Raw genomic sequence first — 21,846 nt, 5'->3', positions numbered from 1 at the left:
TTCCAAGGTGTGTTAAAAATTAGCCTCAGAAGACTAAGATCCCTGAGCACAACTTACTCAGCCTGACTGATTTGAAACTTAAATAGTAAGTGAGGAGGATGTTACAGACCATATGTTACGACAGACTTCAAAGTAGAGAGTCATGTTCATGACTCTCTTGCTCGTGACAAGAATATATCACTTCTACAAATGCAGGACATACATTTATTCAGTATGCTGCCTTTTCTTTTTCTCTATCAAGAAATTTATCATGTCCTTTGTAGTGATTCCTGATATTTTGCTCCTAGTTTGTACAAAAAAGGGTTGTTATTGTCCTCCAACCAGCCAGACGTGAATTTTTTCTGTCTTTACAACTTCTTATCAGTTTTTTGCAATTTAAACTTTTTACTTATAGTCTTCTACTGTACAATAATTCTTGTTCCTATTTGTCATATATTGCTTTTATATATTTAGTTATCTTTACTTCATTGCTAAATAAGTGTGGGCTGTTGGCCAGAGTTTGAAACATCACCTGATGTATTAACAAATCAAACTCAGAGAAAGTGGCATTGCTTATTGCCAAGGATAGAATGCTGCCCTCAGATCTACCACAAAAAGAAATGTTAATTTGGTGCTGCTGCAAAAACCATGAAACTAAAATATTATAAAATTGTGGGTGTAGTCATGCATGCATGTATGCAAATTCCCCAGAAGAAGAAACACGATTTTGATTATTTCAGTGTTTGTCTACCGCAGTTCATTGTGCAAGTTGTGAGTAAACAAGAGATTTGTGCGCTTTTTTTTTTAACTATACATGCAAAGTCACAATTACATGTGGGGTTTGGGAGCAGGGTAGTTTTTGTAGCTATCAGTATGATATCAGTATTGTTCTTGTAGACAATAAGCAGGAGAAGAGTGAAACAATTTATTTAGTGTTCATAAACAAATGAGATTTTGGGAAAATCTGGGTGAAAGAAGAAATGAAGTAACAGTACTTATTTTCATAGTGATGCTATTTCAGGGTTTTCCAGTGGAAGACTGTAGCTGGCTTTCTTATCAATTTAGTAAAGATAATCTTTAGCATTATGCTTTAAAAGCAGACAGTTTTTCTTCCTACATTGACTGCTTAACCATGGCAATTCTGCTCCTTGCAGGCATTCTTATGCAAGAAACAGCAAAAAGACAAATTTTTTTATAAATTCTTTTTAATGAAGTATACAGCTACAGAGCTACAAAAACATACTTTTACAAAAAATTTCTTTGACAGCTTGCCCTAGAACTTCCTTCCAACTAGAATCATAATTCTTTCTTGCCAAGACAGCCAGTCTAATTTTATCTTCCTGTGTTTTCAGCATTCCCAGTTGGAAAATTGTAGAGGATGCTGGCAAAAAAATGATCTATGTAAATTATAACTGCATGCACTTCTTGCAATTAGGTTATGAGAAAAATCTAAAGACTATACTCTTAGGATTATATTGTGTGTTGTTGTACATAATGGTAAAAAAATCCTCCATACCTACACAACTTATGTAAACATATCATGATAATAGTAAAACACTACTTTTTTTAATCTCTAGAAGAATTGTGAGAAGTGAATGTACTCCTACTAGCTGTTACATGGTCTAATTTTAACATCAGCATCTCTATTTATATATAAAGATTGTAACAGGGATCTATAAAGATTGTAACAGCGATGGAAATATATTTTTACATACAAAGGGAAAACAGTATCTTACAGAACAAGCATTATCCATTAATCAAACAGCTATTTATGAACATCTTGCACTACCTAAATTCCGTAAATACCCGAAAGCCTTGCACAACAGAGCTGGAATAGCTTCAACTAAAGTACTAAACTGCATCATCTGTTGAGCATCATCTGCAAGGTACATTTGAATAATATTTTCCAGACTAAACTAGGATATCTACTACTACACAGTTTTCCAGGTGTCAATGTCCACAAGAGCTAAGGCTGCTTGCTTACACTCCACTGCCGGGACAGGTGTCTATGGAACACTGCACTGATACCAGTGTAATGAAAACCGACACCGAATCAACACTGCAGAACTGGGCTCTCTTTCCAAAATTCTTGACCATTCTTTATAATTACATTTTAAATGCAAACTCTATAGTTACCAGGAAAGGAAGGATCAAATAAATTGCTAAAAGAAATTTTGAGCAAATGTGCAGAGAATAGCATGAATGTTAGATGTTTCCTAAATCTGAGCTTTAAAACTGAAGCAATGGTCAGTGACTTAACTAGAAGTATTTGTCTACAATATTGAACAGCAAAAAAGCTCTAACATAAAATACTGTACCTTCTGCAGTATGATGATCTTCCTCATTTTTGGGGAAGAAGACTCTTATTACACCAGTGTTGATATAAATCAGAGGCAAGTTGCGGGAAGTCAGAGTATGAGTCCTCATTGGTTGGCCTGGTGATTTTCTTTTCTCCTTTTGACTCCTTGGCAACCTGGCTTGAAAAATGCTTGCAATTGCATTTAGCAAAGGAAAACAGAGGACCACGTCAAAGGCCTGAGCAGAGAGAAGGATCTCATGGAGAAAATGAGGAGAACCATCAGTGTGACCTTCTGACAACTTATGGAATGTTCTTCGTTCATTTCTTGATATCAGTTTGTGCCGGACATTTTTTGTCACAGCTTTTGTATAAGTGAGAGAAAGAAATCCATGTTGCTGGTGTGAACCATCTAAAAGTTTTGCAGTTGTCTGTTTCAAGGGAAAATAAATAAATAAAGAAATGAACTGCTGCAAAAATCTACATGTAATCATCAATTACCATACTTCCGGTTATTTAGGATGTTTAGGGTTTTATATTTTCTAGTAGCTTTCTACAGTCATTTAATAGTAAAAAAAACCAAAACACCTTTCCTTTTTTTGGATGCACAGTTTGTCCACCGCATGTCCACACCTCTCTGCATTGTGTCATCTAAAACCATGAATTTCTCAATATCTTTTTCTTTTCTAATTATTTATGTTTCACCAAAGTCATATCTAATCAGCTAAAAAACCTATATATTCAAGAAAATACATTTACCAAATCTTTCTGGTATTTTTTAATACAGTTATATATTTTGATTCCTCCTTCACTTAAAACATTTGTAGATGTTACTCCCTTTGCATTGTTCCTTCTGTACGTGCAGACACCATAGCTGTTAAAATATCACTCGGGTGCTGAGATAGCTTCACCCCATCTCAAAATGGGTGTATAAACAGCCCATAGTCACCTAAATAAGTATTGAACTACTTTTGCCTCATCACCTCTGAGTATTTAAAGAAAATAGCTATGCTTCATGCTAAAGCACATAATTTCATGATACATTGCATTGTACTTTAAAAATAGCAGATTCCTTCACTTAAGACAGATTTGTCTAGCTAAAGATGACAACTAAATGCTTAGCTCCCACAAGATGTATAGAACAGTTTCCATATTATCTTTGAAGTTTTTTAGTCATTGTTAATGATGGAAAAATGTAAAAACCATCATTTTAACAATGTAATAAACATGCTGACAGAATTCTGTAAGATTATTTAAATATTAGCTTTAATCATGTAAGCACAAATGAAAGCAACTATATTTTGCAAGTAGTTGCTTCTTTCAGCATCTTATATTTGATTGAAATCAATTTAATTTAATTTAAACATTGTTGTAGAAGAATAACATCTCTTTCTTAAATAAACAGGATACATAGCTTAAATGGTGGAAAACTGGAAGCTTTTACAATTAAACGAATTAAAACTAATCGGTAAATTAATTTACAATAAGAACTGAAACAAATAGAATAAGAGAAAGTATTCACAATCAATATTCATTATGAAAATAAATCAGACCATCCAGAACTTTCACTAACATAAAATAATTCCATAGATCCATGGATAAAGAGGCCAATGTCATAACACATAAAGTCCTTCAAGGATAAAGAGGCAAGAAGAAAATGGTTTAAATATTTCACAGTGGGATATTCTGAATCCGCAATTAATGTTCCAAGCATTCAAAAGAAAGACTCAAATATGAAATTATTAATTGTTGCATTATCATAATCAGAGAAACAATTTTGTAAGGTTGCGTAAAGGTATACTGCAGTAATACCAATTACTTAAATCCCTAAGTAGATCTCAGAATTACACTAAAAAATGCAGCATTCAGTACTGGCTTTTACATATTTGGCCTTCAAACATACTGTATGTGCTCACTTCTAACATAAATGAATCTCATTGACTTCAGTTGTCTGTTGTTACATACAAGATTGTGAACTATCAACGCTCATTCCCTTATCTACTAAAAAATGACAACTATTACTAAAGGATAAGATGGAAATAACACAAATAACACAATCAATACAAGCAAGAAATATATTCAGTACAAAAAAAATTAGACAAGAAATTATTTAAGGGTTTTTTTTTTCTTTTTCTTTTTTGATAGCATTTATTAGTGAAAGTTCTGTATTAAAATTTTTTTAAAAGATTCTTACAGAGGGAAAGAAGCCAGAGAAGTTACTGAAAGGATCCTGCTTGCTGATAGGTCGAACCAACAAGGTACGTCTGTTCAGCTTGTCAGTACATGAAAGGAACACACCTCCATATTGCCCCAGAGACCAAGAATCTTCCCCAAGGCTTGAGGTAATGAACGAGGCATGGAAGATCGGAAAAAAAAAACAACAAAGAAACAAAAAAGTTGCTATAAGGAAAAAATTGCTTACATTTAGCTTGCATGTTTCGATGTAACTGCAAGATATACCTATGCCATACATTTTCCTAAAAAGCTGAAATTCAATCAGATCAAACAAAAATAAAGATATTAAAAAAGGTAACTGTAAAATTTTATGTGAAAGGACAACCTACAGCAAGAGGTCAAGACATATGAGAATAAAAATATAGTAAAATCCTGTGTGTAGAAAAGGAACTTACCCTGGATTTGCAGCAGACAGCTTTAACAGAACAAGGAGAAAGATTACAAGAACACAGACACTGTGTAAAGCTGTATTCATATGTTACAAAATCAGTATTATTTAGACGAGTTTAGATTTTAAGTGTTAAAGTGTGCCTTGTACTATAATTCTTGTAATCATTCTTTTTAATATATAGAAGAATAAAGTGAAGTATGTTGCTTAAGAAGAGTTATTGAGGTAAGCACCTTAGTTTACTAAAGAAATCTCACCAAAAGTTTTTCTCTGCTTTGCAGAAAAATTCCTTCAAAATGTCCTGACTGCCAATCTCCCCCTGGCCTGGAAGACAGAAAGTTCACCTTGTCTATTCTCTGCTTTCGGTTTAAGTCCACAGAGATTTACACACAGGAAAGATACTCCAAACAGATTAGAAAATATAAATGAGAAGAGTGATAATTTCGTCAAGTGGAATAAGTTTTGGGTTTCTTGGGGTTTTTTAGGCATTTTTTGTTGTTGGTGGTTTTTTTTTTCCCCCCAAAGCTTGTTAAGAGGAACTGGCTACTGGGATTTCACAGAATCATAGAATATCTTGGGCTGGAAGGGACCCACAAGGATCATCGAGTCCAGCTCCTGCCCCTGCCCAGCACCATCCCCAAGAGTCACTCCATGTGCCCAACAGTATTGTCCAAATGCTTCTTCAACCCTGTCAGGCTGAGGCTGTGACCACTTCCCTGGGGAGCTGTTCCAGTGCTCAACCACCCTCTGGGTGAAGAACCTTTTCCTAATATCCAGCCTAAACCTCTCCTGACACAACTTCAGGCCATTCCCTCAGGTCCTGTCACTGGGCACCATAGAGAGATCAGTGTCTGCCCCTCCTCTTCCTGTCACAAGGAAATTGCAGACTGCAATGAGGTCTCCCTCAGTCTCCTCCAGGCTGAACAGACCAGGTGACCTCAGCTGCTCCTCATACCGCTTCCCCTCAAGGCCCTTCACCATCTTTGTTGCCCTCCTCTGGATGCTCTCTAGTAGTTTAATAACTTTCTTCTATTGTGGTGCCCAAAACTTCACACAATATTCAAGATGAGGCCACTCCAGTGCAGAGCAGAGCAGGACAATCCCCTCCCTTGCCCAGCCGGTGATGCTGTGCCTGATGCCCCCCAGGACACACTCGGCACTCCTGCATTGTGACATGATTTTAAAAGATTTTTAAAAATAAAGTAAAAAATTTTAATTAGCAAATATTACATTATATACAAACAATAACTGCCTTTCTAACTTAGGCAAAAAGACAGAAATTGAAATAATTTTTAAGACAGCTCATAAGGAATAAAATCATAAAGAAACTATGGTAACATTGCTAAATTGATACTAAATCTCCTTCCTATTATACACGGGGAACAATAAGCATTCAATAAGACCTTGCAGACATTGGTTCCCAAGTCAAAATGATTTGTGCTCCAAAATATTTTAGTTTTTTTCAGTGCCAAAAGCTGTGCTAAAGCTTTTAACTATGTTTTTCCTCACAAGGAGTAACACAACTATTCTATTTTCTCTTAATCTCTTAATTTGTATGAATTTGTTGATCTGTAATGGCAAACGCTACCCTAGTTGAACAAAGACTACATAGGCTCTCTCTTTGTCAAGACTAGTGTGTTCATGGGCAATACAAATTAGAAGGTGGCACACGCAATCTGTCTGTAGAACCGTGTACATGGGTGTTAAATGACACAGTCACGTTGGTGTAGCAAACCAGCCAGACAACAGGACTTGCTAAAGTGGGAAGGCAGACTAGGCCTTGCTACCTACTCTGAATTCACACAGTGTTGATGATACACTGGGTGAGATTAATTACTGAAGTTTTACTCGGGCGTCTTTGCACAACACTGTGCCATGTGACACAACACAGGTCATCAGCTCAGCTCTCTGCACGACATTAACTTCTGCTTTGTCACAGCAATAGATGTTTCTGAAAAATGGAGTTGTTTCTTTTCAGCATGTAAGTGTAAGATACCATAAATCACTAAATACTGGCAGCACTTGTTAACACATCATGAACCAACATTTCAGGAATTTCCCATCCTGACGTTAAGCTAAAAGCTATTTTGGTCTAATGGATCAACAGAGCAGTAAGTGTGAAAAAAACACCTTCCTAAATTTGCAATGATTTCTATGTGTTTCTTTGGAATTAGATCTAATTCTGAGGAAACGCAATTGTTTTTTATTACTTAAAAGGTTAAAATAATTTAACTGAAATTGAATATCTACCTTAAATTCAAGTTAAGAATTAAGAAGAAAAAAAACAGAAACACACCCCACCTTTATCTTTCAGCCTGAAATTAAAGCGTAACAGCTCGCAGGAATTACCTGTTTCTGTAATGGTCAATATTGAAGCTTTCTATTTTACATTTGATTTTGGTATAGACATCCTGCATATCCACTGAGGCACTGAGATCCTCTAATTCACTGACAATACAGACTTCTGCAATAGTCAAAGAAAATAAAAATTATTAATCTGAAACTTGAAGGCTTTTAAGCAAGAAATATAACTGAGACACTACATTTTGTAAATAGGATTATGCTACTTCTACTCAGAGTTTTCTCATAAAGCACTTTTTGATTCAAGTGTCACTAGAATCCAAACCTTTTTATACAAATGTATTGAGAAACATACATATGGGTTTTCTAGTTTAGGTATTTATAGCATAACTCCGGGGGGGGATGAAAAAATGAAAAAAAATTAGCCGAGATATTTACTCTAATTATACTAAAGTTTTCTTTCTCTTGTGTGGTTAGTTTTTTAAAAGGGGAAAGTTTATGCCAAAGAAGGACACTGAATTCTAGTTTGCATGAAGTAACCTAACAACAGTTCATTGCTGTTATTTAAAATAGAGCTCCAACTCATTATTTCTATGTTACAGTGTTCAGTAATGTTGATACAAGCTCTGAATAGCTAATACTGTGCTGTAAAATAGGCTATGCTGCTTGGAATTTAAAATGGTACATTGGGGAAAAATAGAGAATACCTGTGCCATTATTTCTAGGATCAGGAGCAAAAAATTTTACAGTAATTTTTGGCAACATCCACTGCATCCATAGGCTGACACGTCCACTTGAGACTCCAATATTACTTGTTGTTTGTTCCAATGTAATGGAGTCTGAGAATGGAGAATCATCACCACCCTGAAGAGAATCACCCTACAAAACAAAAGCAATAGCTTTTATAGGAAAACTAAGTATTGCATTTCCGCACTTCTTTTTTTATTTTTTTTTCCTATCTCCACTGGTATGGATGCACAAACTATAGAAATACAGATGCCCAAATATATTTGAATTAAGCCATTTGTAACACCAGGAAAACATAAACAAAACGTTTTTCTCTTTTCTTTGGTAGAGGTAACAGACTTTGGCAAAGACTAAATGGTAAAACTGTAAGGTTTTATGACAGGTCTCCCTGGCATAGCACACTTTCCTCATCAGCTCTACACTATGGAAACACTATCATCAATTTAAAACAAAGGCTAATAGCAATATTTGGAGATGCAATAGGAAAAGCAATATGGAGGCTTGCACATACCTGAAAGGCAAAGGAAGAAAGAATCATTGGAAGTACCAAATGAAGAGCCACCCAGTGAGGCCATAATACCTACACAATGTACACACTGGCTTTGGATCATTCTTTTCCCCCTTGTCTGTGCTTCCCTGTAATTTCTTGGAAACATATTTCAGAAAATAATAGCTTTTTGTAAGAATTGGAAATATTTTATTTTCCACTTTCTAAATATTTCTGTTGTTTAAAAAATGATTGTCACTTGTAATATTCTTAAATGTATGAGATGCTGACAAATGAGCTTGTAGAAGTTTCTGTGCCATCAATAATCTCTGTTCATTCCCTAAAATGTTAAGGCCTCAACAAAAAAAGACATAAAGGTTAATGTTTATAGGAGCACATGATGGCAAATGAAAGCTATACTGAAAATCCTTTTATGTGGGCCTATTAGAGCAATGCAGGCACGTTCTGGTAATATTTACCAGCCGAAGGACTTCATCCTGCTCCTTTGCTGGATCTTACTGCCTCCAGATAGGGAAAGAAAGATGCAAACTGTAACTGCTCATCAGCCCCTAGTGTTTACAGCCTATTAAACTGAATGCAAGGGACACCTAAGTCACTAATGTCATCCAGAAGCTACTGAATATCCAGGAGCATCTTCACTTGCAACTCCACCATGTGTTTCAAGTTTTCTTTATTCAAGCACCAAAAAAAGAATAAGGTTTAGTCACTTTGATCCACTAAGTTGTTTCTAAGATTAACAGACTAATAAACACCCGAAGTCTTATATTTCATTGAAGGTTTGTGGGATTAGGCATTGTAAATTATGATGAACAACATGCTTGACATTTATCTAATTAGAAGCCAAGATTATTTCTATGGAGGACAACTTGGAAGTCAGACCTACACAGTAAACACCACAATTGGACTGAAACCATTTTAACCTGTCAGGCAAAAAGTCAGAATGCACTCATTTCAACATCATATATCCCAGGAAAGCCTACTTTCAGTAGCAAAAATAAAAATCTGACAGTACTTGCCCCATTCTGCAGTCCAAGGCTGGAAAATGCAAGTATGGAGATTCTGTTAGCAATGTATTTTCTGGATGGGTAGGACCTATCCCAAACCTAATGACACCACTCATATGGAAGCATTTATGTTGACAAATTACATTTTTATTCAGCTCAGGCCTACAATTTAATTATAGATTTTCTGAACTCTTAAGAGGACACAGAGAGAAACAGCAAAGGTACTTTATCTCTGTGCAGCAACCTTTACCTTTGAAAAGCTCAGTGACCCTTACTACAATTGGGAAGAAACTATCTACGTTGTCAATAGCTGACACAGAGAACTTAGCATTCCAGATACTCATTCATATGAGGAAGGGAAAGCTTGTCCAACTAACCAATGTATGTTTCTGGAAAATAACACCTAAACAAGAGACTGTAATACCTGGACCACCTCAACAGATGTAATTTGAAGTGTTGAAATGAAAATTAAGCTCCACCACACCTTCAATTATCTATAGTGACAGTGGCTTTGCGTTAAACAGAATGCATGAAAGAAAAGTGTATTTCTGTTTATTTTTGTATTTCTTATATAAGGCATTATTGCTTACAGCTCTGAACAGATTACCTGGAGAGCCACAGGTGACCATTTTTTGAAAAACTGTGAGACTCCAGAGGCGCAAAAAGCATTTGCTCCCTATCAAATTCTAATTGAGCTAACTTCCTTACACAATCCCCCCTGAAATCTCTCTCCAAGTCATGGATTTAGTATGACCCTCTTGCTTTTAGTGTTTGTTCACTCTTCCTCTTCTGTTTTACTCTTACACTGTCTGCAAATTTAATTACTAAATATAAGGAGGGCCTGTCTCCTGCTGTGTATCTAAGAATAATTAATGCCTACCACAGCAGGACATCTAACTGGAGACACCTCAGATAGCTCATTTCACTATGTATCTAGCTCCCAAATAGGAGAGGCTCATGGAACATAAGACACCCAACAAAATGAGCTAAAAAAAAAAAAGGTGTGGTAGAAGCTGCTAAATAACATGTTCAGGGCAGAGGTTAACTCCTTTTTGCCAAACTGCGACTTGAATTTCCTATTTGCTTCTTCAGCAAAATCCTTCCTGCCTCTTGCCTTTTTTGTCCAATCTCTTAATACTTTTGCCAACCATGTCCTTGCAAGACATTTCCTACTGTCTCCATAAAGAGCTCTACTCTCTTCAGTGCCACTTAATTATCCTACAAGGCAGCACTAACTCACAGCAACAGAAGAGTAAATATCTTTTCAACACTGTAAACAAAAATTCAGTTTTGTTTCTTCAAGGATGCCAGCACCTGTCCTTAGAATGAAAAAGTATGGGGGAAGCAGCCTTGGAGAGTTCCCCAGCATCTGAAAGGATGTAGGCAGAGCAGTCCCTTCTCCAGTGCTAACCAATGTTACTCCTTATTGCTCCTCCTCAAATGGCAGGCTCCAGTAGTAAGACAGTGACATCACCCAGCCATTTTTGGTGTCCCCTGACTATCCGTGTCAATCCTCTGCAAACACTAGCTTGCCTCCCTTCAACTATTTACTCTGCTCACTTGTAAAGCAATGAAAGGTAGGAGTGAAAAATGTATCCTTACAAAACCAGAAAAAACCACAATGCTTTGAGAGTCCTATCTCCTGTTTTAATGAGTATTTGCAAAGTCCTCATTCTTTGAGGACATCAGAGAAGCCTCAACCTATTTCATGACTTGAGATTTCATGCCATGAGAATGGCATTAGTTCTGAGCCTTTCAATTTCTGCCAATAAATTCCTATTTGTTTCTGTTGTATAACATCTATACGGCTCCTTTGACTCTGCCTTTCAGTAACTTCCCACACCTTCATATTTGCCTTTGAATGAATGCCCCAAAAGATGATGCTTCTGTGTTGGAATTTCACTGTGTCTGAGATGACCCTTCTCATCAAACCTCACATGCTCTAGAAAGACAGTGGAGTCAACAGTACTTTGGAGCGGGCGGATCCCTTCAGCAGGCATATCTGAATGAAGGAGCCAGCCAAAGAGAATTTCCCTGTGCTGAGATTTTCAGATGGATTTCACAAAGTATCAAGAAATAAAAGCCAATTAAAGTAAGGAAAGGGAAAAACAATACTTACATGTTTATTTACAGTTCAAGCCAAAGCTCAAGCCAATGCTGATGTTCTGTGGAACCATTTGTGACTGTCTATTCTTTGTATTCTATAAAAAGCAATTTTTTTCTTTTCTATTTTTTTTAATCTGAAGAATTTTGCAAGTTCTTTTTGTACTATAAACACATTTAATTTTGCCAAACCCTAACTTACAAAATGTTATGGAATGGGTGGGAATGAGAGATAGTCTCCTTCTCGTCTTCCACACACACCCCCACTCTCCCACGGAATGTGTTCCAAAATGGATTTTGAATGAAAATCAACTTTGTTCTAAAATTTTGGCAGGTCTCTACATTTCTGATAGTTAAAAAAGAAGAAACAATAGCTGATTAACTTAAAGGGGTACACTTAACAGCAAATAAGTATTGCCACCATGGTAATTTTTGAATTTTGTAATTGGTTTCTCTTATTTCTGTAATTTAATGTTTTCAGCTGTTTCATGCATTCTGTTAGGGCCTTTTCCACAGAGAGCTATTTTTATTTAGTGGTTGGAGTAGAAAGATAACTTTACTCTGAAGGAAGTCAGGCTATAATTTTTCCCACACTCCTTTAGGATTATTTTTCTGAATATATGAAATTATGTACAATGCCTCTCAGAGAATCAGTCAGTTGATAATTTTGGCACAAAGTTACTTAAGACAGTATTTGTGAGATTTTTGAAGAACTGCATTTACCCTAGAGTTACAGATACCGACCCAGAGGTATCATTAGAACCTGGACCTGAAATTGCCAGGTTTTGGAATCCATTCTACCACAGAGCCTGAAAGTTCTAACAAGAGCCTCAACTCACTTGTGCTTCACCTCACCCTGCTATTCTGTACTTGGGCTACTGAATTCCCACCCAGTATTCCAGGTCACTTACCCATACTTCCCCTTGGACTGGCAGCATGTCAGTGTAGCTAAAACTGGGTTCAGCTGCGGCCTTCAGCAATAACCTCTTGCTGGCAGCCATGGCAGCTGCAGAGCTTGTCAAAAGACATCCCCAGCTGCTCAACACCCTGTCCCTGTCAGAGGTGACATGGTACTGCCTCTGCCTACTTCAACAGTTTAACTTCAACATACTACCTACATTTTTTCTGCCATTAAAACACATAAATGTGTAAAGGTTGAATTGGCCCATTCTCTTCGTCAGTGGCAGATGCTCCTCTGAAGACACATATAACATGTTGTATGACTGTCCTTTGGCAGGCAAAAGAAATGGAAGACATTGCATTTCTTCTTGGCCTTCTGTTCATGGTACTGTAACCACAACCATTAGGCAGAGTCAAAGGGCCTGAAAAACTGATACTCTGCAGTAGCTGACATCTTTTTTTCCCCCCCAAATAAGCTCAAATTCACAGAATTTTTTTGCAGTGAAAAACTAAGAAACCAAAATAAGAAGAAAGACTGTGCTCTTGTTTCTCATGGAGTTTCAATGTTCATTTTGGAATTTCAGCACCCAGCATGTTATTGTTAAATACGTTTATGCATTACTTTTCTGCTCTGTTTCCAGATCTACTGAAAAATCAAGCCAGAGTCAGAAACCCTGAACTATTTTCCCACAACTTCTCATGCCAAGTCCTAAAATATACAATTTAATTCTTTTACCAATTGTTGCAAATTGACCAATATACTGAGTTTATTTTCTTACCAGAATTTATCTTTGTTCATCAGGAAGATCCAAACATATAAGGCCTTCATCCTTGGCCTGCCTAAAGCTCAGGGATGATCACAGTTTGGCCACACTAATGCTATGCCTTATCAAAATAACTTCTGCGTTCTTGCTCAATCACTGAGTTTCCCCAAGGACTAAACACTTCTACCACTGTTTGTACTTAAGTAAACAGTAACAAGTGGCCTGCTGTAGTCTGTACTACCTTACCTTTTCCAAGGCAGGGATGGTAAAAATGATTAACTGTTTCCAGCCTCCAGTATTTAAGCCTCTCACTCATGCTCCCCTGTCCTACCACCACCCAGGCAAAAAGTCAGTAAGCCTAGGTAGCTTTATCCACATCAGAGCGTGGTGCTCACATCAAGTTGTCAGCAAGAAAAGAATTAGACACAGCTTAAAATATAAATCATTCACAAATCACATAAACAAACTACTTTTTTTTTTGCTATTTGATATAAACACTTGTGCAAGTTTGCTTTCTTATTTTATAGCAAGTCTGTTGCAGCTGAAAGAAGCTTTAAAAATAATCATGTGTTTCCCACAGAGCAAAACACAGTAACTATAAAATCTCTAAACTTAAAAAATCCCATAGCTATGGCAGCAAAGCATTTTCTGTTTGACAGATTTCAAGGCTCAAAACCATCGAAATATATAAACAAAATAGTCTGATAAATAACTTCTGGAAAATTTCTCTAAGTCAAACCTATAGAAATATGTATTATTATTTAATTACTCTATTCTAATGTTGTCCCTTGTTCACTAATTCACTAAGCTTCATTTAGATAATTTAGAATTTTTAGGAGAAAAAACTATCTAGCTAGTGAATAACATTTGTTGAGAATAAGAAGAAAATTAAATAAATGATGGAAAACATTTTGCAAAAGGGTAGGATGTGAGCACTGAATTTGGACTCATATTACCAAAATAATCTTGGTAACATATGGATTAAAACAATTACTGAATAGTTTCAATTAATGCTCCAAGTACAGCATGTACTCCAAATACTGCTGTCCATATAGAGGATCAAAACCAAATTGTTATTTATAAAGCTGGTGGTTTCTGATTTCAATGAGAAATTGATTTGATGTGAGTAGGTGGAAAAATACTATTTTTGTGACCATATTGTTTTCTTACTATTATTGCTTACCTTTAATTCTGTATCCATGGCAAAATTTTTCACAACTGAAATCATACACGCATAGAAATACACCAAAACCAAGGCTACTCAAATAATCCAGAAACATTTTAGTGGAACAATTTAATAACTGAAACTCTAGCTCAAAGACCTTTTAATGTCAGTTGCCTCTTTGGGGGGTGTGTGCATGTATGATGCATATAAAAAGTAGGCATCAGCAATCACCATTTCACTTTCCCCAAACCTGGGAATTAATATAAACTATAAATAGGGCTAAACCAATCGTGACCAAATGTTGAATTTGTAATTGCATTCAGAATTCAAATTATTGTGTATCTGCCTGTATTTCAGAACTCTTCTGTGTGGTGTCTCTATAGTTGATGGGGTTCTCCTGAGACTGAAACCCAGTCATTCAGAAAAGTCTCCCCACATTCTAATAGATTTATGTTAAAAACAAAGAATTGCAAATATGTGATACCCTGGGATCCCTTCAACTCATCTTACACATTTTTGACTCTCTCCTGTAGCACAAACAAGATTAACTCACTATTTTAACTAGTAAACCTGACAGGGGCACTAAGAAAACCACAAATGCTATGCCTGTGCAGTTGTACAGCTTCCTGTGACCACCCATTCTACTCTATTACCAGCTACCTGGTGACTTACAGCTAATGATACCCATGGATGAATTTTAACACTGCATTCATGCTGATAAAGGAATTAGCCTGCTTTCCTCAGTACAGCACAGGACTACTCCCCTTGCCTCGAATATTTATAGTGTTAGGCGCACACGGACATTATGATCAGGTACCAGACTGCCCCTGGCAGTTACACAATGTTGTAAATTAAGGAAGCAGAAATACATAAAACCGAGTGGCCAATCTTATATCTGAAGATGCATACCCAAATGCTCATGTGACTGAGCTACAAAAGCAGTTCTAAGACTTGCACAGCTGAGAGAGGTGAATGGACTGAGCTTCAGGAGTAGCTCATAGGTGGCATTGTGGTTCAGCAGTGGCTGGATGGAGGTGGGGTGAGCACACAGCTGGGTACAATGCCAACCTTGGAAGCCTTCACAGCCCAGGTACCTCTCCTGGCTGCCAATACAATTTACACACAGCAGCTATCTACTGACCCAGGCATCAGAGTGACTGGCTCACTACTTGGAATGGCTCACAAGTAGCACAGGTATTTCCAAAACAACCCTTACTATTCTACTAATTCTGGACTTGAAAAACTGCTTATGCTTCTTGACCTGAACACACTAACCACAGTTTTGTGCCACAAGCTAATATGCACTCACTTCAAAAAGAAACAATACAGACAAATAATAAATATAGGCCCAATACAGCAAATGGTTTTTCTCTCTCTTTTGTTCTGCCAAAATGAGTAATAAAGTATTCTTCATTAGTTTATTGGGGCAAAGTTACTTTCCACCTGGACTCTACTACTCTTTCTGATTTTTCTGATTCTTCCTTGACTGCACACCACCACATTTTGCAGGTCAGAACTCAATCAACAAATTTTTTTAAGAAATAAAAATACCTCTGTAGTGGTACCAATGTCAGCAGATGGACTGTATGTGCTGGTATCTGGTGGAATGGTACCAATGCTGCTTTTAACTGGAGAACTAGGAGGAGCAGGTCCTGTCATGGTTTCAGTATAGACAGAAGACACAGATTGATGTAGAACTCCCTTCCTCTGAATTTTATTCCAAACTTTACTTGTGATCTCAGCCAGTTCATACAGAAGCTGCACCTAAGGGAAAAAATAAAACTTAATATTAGGATGAAGCTTTTCTTAATGAGATGAAGGAAAAATTATCAAAGTCCTCCACACAGACTTGTACTATAGCAGAACTGAACTTCTCACCATTTATAATGTTCTAGTAAGCAACTACGTTGCAAATAAAATAATAAACATCAGTTACAGTATAGTGACTTTGATAAAAATAATCTTTGCTTTTAAACATATGGTACATAGCTCAAAAACATAACAACATGGTCCTGTAAAACTTTTACTAATAGAAATTTTAACAATTAAGCAAAGGTAATTTATCGTATATTTCACATGTACAGATACTGTCTGTAGGAAAAGGCAAACATAAACTTTATAAAAAATTAACAATGCAAAATTAATCATTCAAATTGTATTAAAATAATGATTGCATGCAGCATGTGAAATTGATCTGCCTTTGGAAGAATATTCACTACCAAACTCAATAGTCTCCTGGTATATGTCATTCCAATATTCAGAAACACATTGTTTAACTTGCACATTGTTTGACTAAGTTCTAAGATATTTACACAAGTTTTTGTAAATAGGCATTAATCATGGAGTTTGTATGACAACATACTGGAATATACTGTATAAAAAAAGGTCAGAGAAAACTGAAAATAATATATAAGCAGATTCACAGCTGGATACCATACCCAAGTTGCCATTATAAAAAATTGAAATTCTCATATTTGTAAGAACTTTAAGCCTCAGGACACTTCTGCTCTATGAAGCTGCTTCTTATGTGGGCAGAACAGATGCAAAAAAACACTGCTGTCAATCTACATTTGATAGAAAACAGTACTTGATTTTGTGCGTGAGAATGTGTGATGAAGTCTCAAAGTACATGCTGCAGTCCTTTCTTAAGAGGTGAAATGCTGGAATTTTATAAAAACCTTCTTAATTCATCTTGGATTTTCTTTTGAAGTTTCAAGGTTTACACAGAGCAGGTCATATAATCTTTTGACAGAATTTTCCTTAGAGGAGATAAACTTCACAGTACATTTTTTTCTTCATACACAGAGCAATCTACAGACGAACAACTCTAGCGGTGATGAAGAGCTCTTTCAGTTATACTTGAAAGTATTTTGTGTCTGTAGCACTCTGATAGGCACTGGTAACCTTTAGATTACCAAATTCTAAGTTTTCCTGAGTCTTTTCCATGTAATGCAGGAAGCTCAACTAATGTCCTAATGTAACTAACTAATGTAGCATCCACCCAATTGATTGACTAATATAACATTAACTGCTGTTGACACTTTGCTGGCAAAAGTATCTCTAGAAATTTAATAGAATACAGGCAGATATCCAAATCATACATGCTTGCAATTTCCCCATGTCCCAATTTTTTTTCAAGAAACCAAAGGATAACTTAAGCTATATTTGTTTTTAATGAAGCAGGGCTTTCAGAAAATTATTTATGCTACTGTTCCTAAAGGCACAAAGTAATGCAAAAGAAGGAACTTGTGCTTACATATATGGTCAAACAGCAAGGTGAAGAGGTTTGTCATCAGTTAATCCAACACTGAAAGGTTTAAATCTTCCTGGGGTTGCAGTAATCCTAATCATTAAAGCTAATAATTACTTACCTTGACAGGGAGATTTTTTTAAATTGCTCAGGCTAGAATCTTTCCAGCCACTCTGAAAGAGTAGCTATTTCAGACAGTAATAGCCATGTCTCTGAACATTACCAGCAAACAGCCAACCAAGTGGTATGATCAAAATACTCTATCCTGCTCTGAAACTAGGGACAAAATAAGTTCATGAAACAAAAACGCACACTTTCATTAGAGGGAGATGATTTTCATGGAGTTATGTTAAAAGGTAAAAAAATACCAAAAAGCCTCACAATAAAGCCTCATTAAAACAAAAAAGATGGCACATGTCTACATGTAAATAAAATTTCAAAACTTCAGATAAAGTTGCATCTTTGGTTATTTTTAATGCACTCCATTGGTTGTTACTGATTAAAATGGAAGGATTTCTACTTCTCTCGTTAGTTGCCCGTTTTCAAATGTGTATTTTGCCAATACATTTCTGATTATATGAGAACAGCTAGTGTAAGTGTAAGGCCGCCCTCCTTTCTAAGTATTTTTGAGCATAACAGTTAATATATAATAATTATTTTTAGAACATGCTATTTAAGAGAAGAAAAATGGTAGGACAAAAAGGATAACTGCCAGTATTTGATAAAAAAGGCTTCCCCCTCTCACTGCTTCCTTCCCCTCCTCAGCAAAACCACACATAATTCAATAAGACCCCACTGACTACTTGGCAAAATCTGTAAAGCTCAATATGTTACAGCATGTTATACTTTAAAAATAACACATTACTACAAAATTGAAAACTACAACCAAAGACAATATCCTGGCAATTTTGCGCACTGGAAGTATCTACTGACTTTACAACCATCAGAACATGGTTTCATATTAAATCATAATAGTCATATAAATATAATACTTCACCTTTGCTACCATTTAACAAATTCACCAAATTTCACCTAGTTTAAGGCTGTCATCTATAGAAAAAATACAGCCTGTCATTGTAAGGAATCAAATTTCGTAGTTACTCTACTGTGAATTTATAACTATCAAATGCTGTTTATGTAACTGTATTTTTCATCTTCTATTCTTCGACATCTGGTTAAAGAAGACTGATTGCTTTTTTTTCTTCCCTTTTGCATAAGTAAAGCAGAAAGGACAAGTAAGGCACATGTAAAGGGGGAAAGACAGTTCAAGAACCTTTAGTAAACTCAAATAATTTTTCTGCATCTTTTCAGTCATTGCAGTAAATTAATAACATCACAGTGTACAAGGACATCCTTTAAGACAACAACATTTGACCTAATATTCCATACTACAACTTCATTTTAACATGTCATTATGCTCATAATGTGATTTATATGGAGCTTAGAGTTTCAATTTTTTAGTTGAAATATTTTCTTAGTTTGCAAAACAAATCACTCAATTACATTTTAATAGGAATGCTTGAAAAATACTGTCTTTTTCAATTTTCTTTTTAGTTCTCAACTCACATTTAGGTAAGACTTGCACTTATAACAATGCCATTCCACTTTTAATATTATTAAACACCTACTCTATTTGAAACTACATCAAACTAGGTCCAAGTCATTAAAACACTAGGTGTACTTTCTGAAAAATCTAAGAACACCTTTTCCTTCTAATAAACACAAATGAGGTGGTAGCTTTTGTTTACATGCATTCATCTGTTTTTTCTTCCCTTTACTGGAGGATACCATTGCTTGCCTAAAAAACACATTAGGTTCAAAGACATGATAGTTCTGTGAAAATGTAGCAAAAAAAATTACATTAAACCACTTCAATATAAGAATCCACAGTGACAGCAGAACAGTATTGTAGCATTTAATGGTACATCTGCAATTCATTTAGCTCCATCAGCCAAAAGATGCATTAATGCTAGAGCTATTACATTTGGAGAAGAGTTTAAATTACAAAAGTTGAGAAAGCTTCAAAGCTAATCTCAATCTAAGCACCTTGATCTTGATGGCCCAGTTAAAAAAAAAAATTAAGAGAGAGACCCTCTTCACGAAAATGCAGATCAGCCGTACTTAAATCAAGTTTTTTTTAAAATTTCCTTTCATAAATCAATTAAATGTACCAACCTGGGGATTGGAGCATTTTATTTCAAGGGATTCAAGGTCAACATGGAGGCAGACGACAAACGAGTGCCTGGATTCTGGCCCTGAAGGAAGCAGTTTCTGTGAAGTTACAGCTAAAGTAGAAGTACAGCCCATTGGTTCTACCAAATTAAGTGTCATTTGTTGTCCAAGAAGAGTATATATACTGAAATGATGCAGACTAATTGTCCATGGAAAAGCATCACCTAGTGATTAAAAAGAAGGGAAAACAGTTAAACAGTTGCTTAATAAAAAGTAGGGTAATAATTTCACACAGTTAGCAAAGGCCTTGTTCTAAACCACCTTAGAAGTCAGCAAGTGCAATCAACAACCATTAAACTGATCCCAAACTCTCATAAATAGAATTCAACCATCAATTCCATGTTATACTTCAAAATCTAAACAATAGCAATAAATTTTTTACAACTTCTAAGAACTGAAATCCATTGGGAATTTTAACTCCAAACTGTGAACAACTTTAATGAAATTCTTCTGCTTCATATCATTTTCCTCAAAGTGAAGAATATCCAGAAACCACTCCCCACTGTTTTCAGCATTATCGATGCAATTCAGAGGCAATTCCTGCTACTATATACTTATACCTATTTACAGGTTGTAATACTAAAAAAGCGAATTCTTTCCTCAAAAAGTCTACAGGTTGCACCTCAACGCAGTGGTGCCACAGAGTGAAGCCTATCCCAATGCTCACAGTGCAGCTCTTTCCACTGTCTCACTTAACTTCTTAGGAACAGAATGGTGATGGATTTTATAAAAACAAACTATTATGGACATACACTTAGGGCTTGATTTCTTGTATTTAGGAGGAAGCCTATCCAAAGAAATTCCTGGCATCCTACCAAGAATCATTATGAAGAATAATCAGCAAGGGAATTGGCAATGCACAGCTCAACAACAAAATGCCTACAGCTTCCATACAATCAGTTTTCTTTAGGTTGTCAATAGATGAAACATAAAAGTTTCCAAAGCAGGATCACAGAACTACTTAGGTAGTTCTTTAAAGGGCTAACAGGAACTCCTTTTGGTTAAGGGAAATCTTCCACAACTCTACCAGCTAGAATTGAGGGAAACTGAGCACACAGATTACAGAACTTGAAACAGAATTCCTGTAGTGAGTTGACCCTGGCTGAGTGTCAGAAACCCACTACAGCTGCTGTTATCACTCTCCTTACTCACTGGACTAGAAGAGAAAATATAACAAAAGGCTGGAAGACAGGGAGAAATAATTCACCTGTTATTGTTCATGGGCAGAACAGACTCAACTTGGGAAAGTCCATCTAGAGCTGGTTGGAACTGGCTCTGTTGGACATGAGAAAAGCTTCTGGAATGTTCTCACAGACGTCAGCCCTGCAGTCCACCCCACTACCAAAACCTTGCCATGTAAACCAAATACAATCTCACATATGATAACCAGGTCCCAGAGAAAAAAAATTAGGCACTGGGAGAAACATTGAACCAAAACCCAAAGAATACTCAAAAGTGAGGAAAATAAGGCAATGAAAGATACATGGATAATTCTGATTTTACCTGAAACAGATACAGGTTTTTGCTCTTCAGAGGTCTAAGAACATAATAATATTTCAGGGGGGCTTTGGGGTTTCTTTTGTTTAGTTTTGTTTTCTTTAAAGGAAGTCTTCATCCCATTTATCGGATTTTCTACTGAGGAAGTTGTGCCTTTTCGTCACAACCTGAACAACAGAGACTGTGTGCCCAACATGGGAATTTTCAATCCACCAAGAGAAACTGTCTGTCCCAGTATGAAGTAATGTAAAAGCAGCTGGATGCAGTGTCAGATTCAAACAGAGCAGGCTGGTGAGCATCCACAAACCTCAGCCATGCCTGAAACAGTCTTCATCTTTGTACAGAGAACATTCATCTGGAGAAAGAGAAGGAGAAAATTTCTCCTTCTTACAGGAAAATTCAGAAAGTTATTTGGTATGGGGTTTAATTTTTCAAAATTTTGGCCTAAGTCTTGGATAAGAAGAGTCCAAATTATAT

The 21,846-nt window shown here is 36.1% G+C and overlaps 1 protein-coding gene across 12 annotated transcripts in view; it reads right to left on the bottom strand.

The window, feature by feature from the left end:
• Positions 1 to 21,846, bottom strand: part of VPS13B (vacuolar protein sorting 13 homolog B) — a 434,575-nt gene that overhangs the window by 178,691 nt on the left and 234,038 nt on the right. For 10 of the 12 annotated variants that reach the window (XM_069005215.1, XM_069005221.1, XM_069005217.1 and 7 more), the window contains 6 exons: positions 19,816 to 20,036; positions 15,942 to 16,154; positions 7,907 to 8,078; positions 7,248 to 7,362; positions 4,470 to 4,611; positions 2,298 to 2,706 (listed from right to left, as the gene is read on the bottom strand). In XM_069005215.1, the coding sequence (XP_068861316.1) occupies positions 2,298 to 2,706; positions 4,470 to 4,611; positions 7,248 to 7,362; positions 7,907 to 8,078; positions 15,942 to 16,154; positions 19,816 to 20,036 (1,272 nt within the window). Of the gene's footprint in view, positions 1 to 2,297; positions 2,707 to 4,469; positions 4,612 to 5,155; positions 5,223 to 7,247; positions 7,363 to 7,906; positions 8,079 to 15,941; positions 16,155 to 19,815; positions 20,037 to 21,846 lie in introns of those variants that run through there. The other 2 variants (XM_069005219.1, XM_069005227.1) reach the window with 2 other exon arrangements.

Source organism: Aphelocoma coerulescens, chromosome 2 (genome assembly GCF_041296385.1).
Source record: "Aphelocoma coerulescens isolate FSJ_1873_10779 chromosome 2, UR_Acoe_1.0, whole genome shotgun sequence".
NCBI classification, from domain to species: Eukaryota; Metazoa; Chordata; class Aves; order Passeriformes; family Corvidae; genus Aphelocoma; species Aphelocoma coerulescens.
This window is presented reverse-complemented; position numbering and strand designations above follow the sequence as displayed.